The following is a 7,593-nucleotide window of genomic DNA, read 5'->3' on the forward strand; positions in this document are numbered from 1 at the left end:
TCCACATTTTGTTTAACTCTACAGTTTGTCTGAGGGACACTTCCGTTTTTGAGAAACTTCGGCGGACTGCAAGACCACATTGCATTCACCATGGGATGCGAAGATGAAGTTATCCGCATAGGAAAAAAACTTGAAAAGCTTATCAACAGTGATACGTCAGTAAGTCTTAGAAAATATAACATTAGTGCATTATGGATCTGCTCAGTTCAAAATGACGTTCACAACACACACTACATTTTAGTAACATTGGTTTTACTATGATGATTTATCTCAGTGCATTTGAAATTTATAGAAAAGCTTGTGTTGGCACTAATTTTTTTTTTTTTGGTAACCGATGACTGTGTCGTATATATTGCATTCAAAACACTTCAGAACTAGTTCAGTTTTACCCTAAAGTGGAAAAATAGTTGCTGTACATGGACGTCAAATACAACAATGATGTGGGTATAAAGTCTTATTGTGTCAGCTTCCAAACTACACTTCACTTTTGTCGAATTAGTTGCAGAATTCAATTACTTAGGTTCGACAAAAAAGTGGAATAGTGAATATTATAAATTATTTTAGCCAATTAAGTCAGTTATAATGCAGACCAGTTCCAAGAACATTGTGCTGTAGTTGTACAGAAACCTCAGGCTTTAAAGAAAGAAAATAAATTAGGGAACATATAGCTTAAATAAGACTTAGTTGAGAGGAAGTGAAATGTTTTTTGCTTGTCCTTTTGATAATAAAGACATTGTAAGATATTTTGCATATTTATTTTATTTTCATAACCAATCTTCTAATTTTTATGTCATAAAATATGCTTATGTAATGACTTGCATTGTGATTTTGTTTGTTTGTTTTTTTGTTATCACACTAGACTTTCTGGCAGATTGTTTAGTGTTAATGAAGTGTAATGCCCTGAATTTCCCTCTGGTATAAAAATTTTTTATCTTAAGACTGTACTGGCATAGTTAATATCTATATTTACTGCACCATGTTTTTATCTTTTATGGTGAACTCACTATTATTTACAATTTCTTCTAAGATCTCTCACTTGAAAATAAAATTGTTTCAGGATCATTCATCTGCACTTGACTTGTTAAAGGCTCTTCGTGATTTAAAAATGACTCTTGATGTCTTGCAGGTAATTAGAACTATTGACTATTTATTTACATGTATGCAAACTATCACAAATTTTTTTTAAAACTTTTTGATACAGGTACATTTAGATATCAAAGTTATGGCAGCCTTTGCATAACTTGTCGAAGGGAAATATACAGAAAACGTATAAGGAATGAAAAGTAAAAATTTGGTTTTTGAATGAGCCCCAAAATGTTAATGCCACCAAAAAAAAAAAAAAAAAAAAAAATTGGTGGCACAGTGGATGCTGATGTACTTGGTTCCAGTGGAATCATTTCATTTTAAATGTTCCAATAGGTTGTAATTGATTTTTGCAGAATATACATTTTTTGCTACAGTAAAAAGTGTCAGATTAAATATTATTTGCTGTATGTCATTCACTTAGTGTCAGAACATTTTAACTGGCTTCTTCTTTTATGTAAATAATACTATTTTACAGAAAACACGAATTGGCATGACTGTAAACAATCTTCGAAAGGCCAGCAACAGTGATGATGTGGTCTCCCTTTCTAAAACACTCATCAAAAATTGGAAAAAGCTCCTACCAGGGGGTATTAACAGAAGCATAACAATTTCTTCTCTTCTGAATGATGTCAGAACAATAAAAGATTAAAACTTGAAGTTTAATTGATTTAAATGATCTTTCAGTCATCTTGAGCATGAGAAGGCAGTAATAAAGTACTCTTTGGAAGTGTGTATTTTTTCCGACACACACACACGCAAAGGGAAGTAAATCCTGTTGGATTTCTATCAAAATATAAATATTTATCTCCCTTTGTTTATACTGTTTTAGGCAACATATTCATGACGTATATTTTTTTCATAGCAAACTGCCTGGATAGAGTTACAAATAGTTTTGTACTAATTTATCATATTGCTTAATTAGAAATATCTTAATATAAGTTATTGATTATGCTGTACTCTGTATCATATAAGTGCATGTGAACCACTTGTGCATACTGTGCATTTGTAATATGTAGCAGTGAATACATCTATGGAATTAAGACAATAATAGTATAATTTTAACGTAGTGCATATTTGCAGTCTCATTCTTCAGGATTTTAGTAAATTCTTTAGCGCCCTTGTCGTTTACTAGATTGCAGTATTTTTAAGTGACAGTATGGGAGTAGCATAGTTCCTATCAATTCCTTACAGGCCAGTGCAAGTGCAAAATTATTTTAAATTGTGTCCATATCAAGATACCTAGTCCCCAAATATGAGCAAATTTCACTACTCAATTACCAAGATAAAAACATCTTTAAACACTATTATTATCACCTTGTTTGGAAAAGAGAGATTAAGACTTCAGGTTCCATGTCACAAGAACAGGCTTGCTGTTATTGCAATGCATACTCCAAAGACCATGGCAGACACTGCACTGGATATTTGAGAGAGTGGGAGGTTTAATGGAGCTATTCACTTCAGAAATTCTGTCTTTTGGAATGTTCTTTGAAAGGCACGTGTGCTTTGATTTTTTTAATTTTTAGATGGAGGCAGTCAAGGAGGAATGAGTCGACAGTCATCTACCTCCTCACTTTCTCGAAGCAACAGCTCACAAAGAATGGACGACGGGGGAGAGAGCGGGGATGGAAATTCTCAACCCCCACTTGGCATGAATGACAGAGATGAGAAGCAAACAGCAGGATCTGTAACAGCATCAGTAACACAGGATGCTGTCAGGTTGAAATGCCGGGAGCTGCTAGCTGCAGCACTTAAAGCTGGAGGTTGGTTACTGTGAAACAGTATTAGATAAGTATGCACAGGATTATTAGAAGTGATGACATTACTGCATGAACAGGTTGTAAACTGTCATATATAGAGTTTTATTTGTCATGTGTGCATGAGAAGAGAGATTATGCATGATGGATTGGGTTTTATCTGAACAAGTGTGTTTCAGAAATGGAAGAAGGGGGAGGTGATCCAGAAAAACTAGCAGCCAGCATTGAAGATGGTATCCTTTCAAATGACAGTGATTTAAATTTTAAACATTCATACTTTCTGCTTGATCCTTTTTTCCCAACAAATCTTAAAATCGTTTATCAGTTTTTAGTGATTTTTGGTCACAATATGGGACTCATAAAGCTTCTTTTTCTAAACTTGGTTGTATGCAATTACATATATGTCGACCTCTTGTGAATATATCCTAAATTCTTATTTTTCTGTGTGGCATGTATTTTCTTAACTGCGTGCAGCAATATTTCTTGAATTTAAAAATACAGACATAAAATATAAGAATAGAGTCCGAAGTCGAGTGGCCAATTTGAAAGACTCACGGAACCCACAACTCCGCCAGAATGTCCTGATTGGTCTTATCTCCCCAGAAAAGATAGCAGCAATGACAGCTGAGGTAAGCAGTTAGAGAAGAGGCATCACAAATAAATTTGCTGACAGATGGTGCATTATGCAGATTTCTAACTCTTCAGCACAGTTATCTTTATATGATGTGCAATCAGAAATTTGAAGGCAGTTTCATGATTTTATGTTTTATCATCCTGTTGTATAAAAGTGTGTATAAAATAATGGACAAGCTTTTGACTTCCCATTGAATGTGAAGAATGAGACTCGGTGCACAAAATCTAATGCGTTTGGCACTAGTGACTGGGTAAATGGGTGTTGTTTTGCTGAGGATATATTTGTAGATCTTTTTGCATTGTTAATGTACATTGCCTGTTTCTGAATCTGAACTAATGATTTGTGATTCCATACCTGTAGCAGCTCTATACCTGTACCTGACCTAGTATGTGTGCGTGTTTCTTGTCTACTTCAATGTCAGGAAAAGTTGTAAAACTGTTGAGTATAAATTTTGCTGCAAAGATTTTGTCTTTATTGACTACACCAGTTCTGTTCCAAAAAGTGACATTGGCAAGCAATTTGTTGACAGGAGATGGCCAGTGATGAGATGAAACAACTCAGAGCAAAGCTGACCAAAGAAGCCATTAATGACCACCAGATGGCCAAGACAGGAGGAACATGCACAGACCTATTTAAGTGTGGTAAATGTGGCAAGAGTAACTGCACATACAATCAGGTATGCTTTACTGGCAAAAGCCTGAATTGAAATTTTTAAAATTTTTGCATAGTTGTATGTTGTTATTTGTATTAAAACTGCTGTCATTACTTATTAAAAATGTGAAATTAGGTTAATTAAGATAATGAGACGATGAATTTATCCCCTTGAATGTTATTTTCCTTTGAGTTTAAAGTACACACCTCTAACAAACTACCATTTTAATACACAACTAGCTTCTCAACTATTTTTATTTTGAATTTTTTTTTAAATCTTACATTTTTATTTTTTGATAAGAATGGAATGACAGCTGCGTTAATAATTTTTTTTTCAGGTCCAGACAAGAAGTGCAGATGAACCTATGACAACATTTGTTCTTTGTAATATGTGTGGTCATCGATGGAAGGTGAGAAGTGCAAGCTATTTGAAAGCATGAAAGGTTTTTTTTGTGTGTGTGTGTGAATATGAAAGATCATGCTGATCTATTAATAGAGTTATTTTGTCCTGATCTTTGTACCTAAAGATCTCTGCTATGCAGAGACCATAGCTTGAGAGGATTGCACAGTCTGTTTCATTATGTCTTGTCTTCTATTGTTGTTTCAGTTTTGCTGATGAGTGAATGAACTTCATCATTGTTTACTCCTGGGTTCTTTTAATGAGGCCAGCTGTTTGTGTCAACGCCATCATCAGTCTGCATGAACATCTTCACAGTGTCACCTCATTGTGCAACAGAAAAAGACTGCAAGCTCTGGAGTTCACTGAATCTCCTTGGTGTTGTACATCGCCAACAGGCTAGTGTGATAACTATTGGCAGCAGCATGTTGAATGGAAGCTTGGCAAATAGTCAAGTTTGAGCAGGACAGAAATTGTATGATGGCAGTCACAAAAGGGCTGAAAACTGTACTGAGACGAGACACGAGAGAGATTAATACTTCTGTTTTAACTGTGAGGTCTTACACATTAATCCGTTGCCAGAAATTTAATTATTTATAAAGTCTATAGTTGAAGTTATTGCTATAAAAAATGGTAAATCTTTAGACAGTTTTGCTGCAATATGTGTTGAGAACAGAAAAAATATGCCTTTTAGTCTAAGATCCAGTGTGTGATCTTTATTCATCACCTGTTTCTACTATTATAAACCGCTGGTTTTCAACACATTTCTTGAAAGTCACCTCTTGAAAACAAGCATAATGATGCTAATAAATGTAAAAAAAACTTTTTTTTACATCAAGATTATATATGTCTGATAAATTTGCCCACATTGTGATCATCACATTTTCAAAGTTTCTTGTCTGCACTCAGTTTACATTTCCAGAAATAGTTCTCTGCACAGGAAATCACAAACCAAAGAGATCATTATGTGTGGCCATACAATTCTGCGGTTCTAGAAACTTATGAAGGTTTTGCACAAGTTAGTGTAAAAATTGCCATCTTCTATGACGAATTTTCTGGCTGCTTAGTAGTGGTGCGTCTGGTGGTCTTGATATTAGTTGAGTCCCTTAGGCTTTGTATAGTTAAAGGAAGATGGTCAGTTTGAAAATGTTAAGCTTAAGATTTAAAGAATTACGTCCCTTTGTGAATCGATCCTTGGACATTGTTTGATGCATACTACAGCACAACTTGGTGTAAGAAGATTTTTGCCACATCTCCGAAGAGTTTTAATAAATTAAACTGCTGCACCATTGTTAAAGATATGATAGAGTACTGTTTTTATGCTTTCTGCATACATTGTGATAAAATCAGCAATTTTTTTCAGACATTTCACAACACTTCCTTTGAAGAAACTCATCCACAGAGGTGCAACACCTGCAGCTTTAAATTTAACCCCACCCTTAGCAAAAAATAAATGTGCTAGGCATAACAATACACTGTGCTTTGTTCATGCTAATAGTATTTTTGTGCTGCAGTTGTGCCCCTTAGAGAATGCAACCTTTCTTTAAATGTATGTATTTCTTGCAGCAATAATGTGTTTATGGTTGTGGGCTGCAATCTGTTATGAATTTTTCATTTTAGAGGCTGTGCATGAGAAAGATTGAGGGAATACTACATCAATCACTGTTACAGTGCTTTTCCTAATCTCGTATGTTTTGGGGTTTTTGTTTTTGTTTTTTTTGTTTTTTTATTTTTCCACCCTCTCCTCTGGTAATACCATCTAGATGAAAGTTTGAGGGTTTCTTGTTGGTTTTTATGACACTGTCTCACATCAGAGGCTGCTTGTAATGTTATTATGGTTTGGACTGTTGTACACCATGGATAAGATCACTGCCATGATTTCAGAAACTTGTGTTTGCTGAAATATTCACTCTCTGCAGACTAGTCATGTGAAAGGGAGGCTAAAATGTCATTATAGTCCAGGATTTGTTGCCCCAGTTTTGGTGGGGTGGGTTGTGTTTTTTTTTTGTTTGTTTGTTTGGTTGTTTTTTTTGTTGTTTGTTTTTTTGTTTTTTTTTGTTTTTTTTTTTTTTTTGGCTTTGATTTGTGGTGGGAGGGGGGGGAAGACCTAACTCTTGGCAGCTAGTCGGTTCACAAAGGTATTCTTTTGTTTTGTATGTGTTTGTAATAGGATTTCCTTTCATGTAGCTTGTATTTTTCATTTCTAGGACTTTGACTTGACACCTTCCTTTCTGTGTGGCCACATAATGCAAAATGATTAACAGCACTTTATGGAAATAGCAGTCTATGACACAAAGAAAATTAATATGTGGGAAGAAATTTATAAATTATTATGTAATAGACCAGTCTGCAAGATCTTAAGAATGACAGAAAATTACAAAGTTCCTCTTTGACTTTGTTAGAACTTATTGCTTATATTAACTAAAATCTGGCATGATATTGTATATTCTATCTGAAAGATGATTAATGTAGCCTTTGTAGATAGTGCATGGTAGCAACAATTGTAAAGCCCCTCCTGGCCTAAACAAGAGGGTTAGAGTTAACAGCCTTCTCTCTCAAACTCTAATTGCTCAAGGCATTCACAGTAAGAGTAAAAAGATTACTTTGGAATATGTTTGCTAATCAAAAATCTTACTGTGTCATGTTAATTCTTATAAATGTTAGCATCTTTGGATTTTTATTAAACTTGCTCCCTTTTGCTTGGACATGTTAAGAATTATGAAATAAGGCAGTTTTGGATGGTCAGGTTGGAGAATAAAAATGGAAATGCTACTGGCAAATTTTAAGCATGTGTGTAAATTTCTCTGTGTTGTACCAATGAGAGAAAGTGTGAAGGGGCGAATAATTAACTGTTTTACATACAGTCATCAGCGAAAGCTGCTATCAACCCCTTTCCTGGGTTCAGCTCTTGTCTCGGGCACGCTGTTCTTTCTCTGCATGATGTGGCATCTGTTTACAGGACTGGCTGCCGTGATATAGCCTTAGTTGCTGGCTCAATGTAGAACAATTCCCCCCCCCCCAACTATTATCAAGCCTGCCCTGTACACATAGGGAGTTAAAGAATAGAAAAA

General features: G+C 34.9%; 1 protein-coding gene across 1 annotated transcript; it reads left to right on the forward strand.

Annotated features, from left to right (window-relative positions):
• The first annotated feature begins 24 nt into the window (after positions 1-24).
• LOC112573391 (transcription elongation factor A protein 1-like) lies at positions 25-7,308 on the forward strand. The gene is made up of 9 exons (XM_025253706.1): positions 25-159; positions 1,058-1,126; positions 1,562-1,673; positions 2,610-2,846; positions 3,020-3,073; positions 3,315-3,469; positions 4,004-4,150; positions 4,464-4,535; positions 4,733-7,308. The coding sequence occupies exons 1-9, from the start codon at positions 91-93 to the stop codon at positions 4,739-4,741; spliced, it is 924 nt and encodes a 307-aa protein (XP_025109491.1). The 5' UTR covers positions 25-90; the 3' UTR covers positions 4,742-7,308.
• The last annotated feature ends 285 nt before the right edge of the window (positions 7,309-7,593 follow it).

The sequence above is a fragment of the Pomacea canaliculata genome, linkage group LG10 (genome assembly GCF_003073045.1).
Source record: "Pomacea canaliculata isolate SZHN2017 linkage group LG10, ASM307304v1, whole genome shotgun sequence".
NCBI classification, from domain to species: domain Eukaryota; kingdom Metazoa; phylum Mollusca; class Gastropoda; order Architaenioglossa; family Ampullariidae; genus Pomacea; species Pomacea canaliculata.

What these genes read in the sequence shown, in the direction of transcription:
- LOC112573391 (XM_025253706.1), top strand. Translation starts at nt 91, where the DNA reads ATGGGATGCGAAGATGAAGTTATCCGCATAGGAAAAAAACTTGAAAAG. An exon ending in GAAAAAGCTCCTACCAGGGG is followed by an intron (nt 1,674 to 2,609) that starts GTATTAACAGAA and finishes TTTAATTTTTAG; the next exon opens with ATGGAGGCAGTCAAGGAGGA. An exon ending in TAGCAGCAATGACAGCTGAG is followed by an intron (nt 3,470 to 4,003) that starts GTAAGCAGTTAG and finishes ATTTGTTGACAG; the next exon opens with GAGATGGCCAGTGATGAGAT.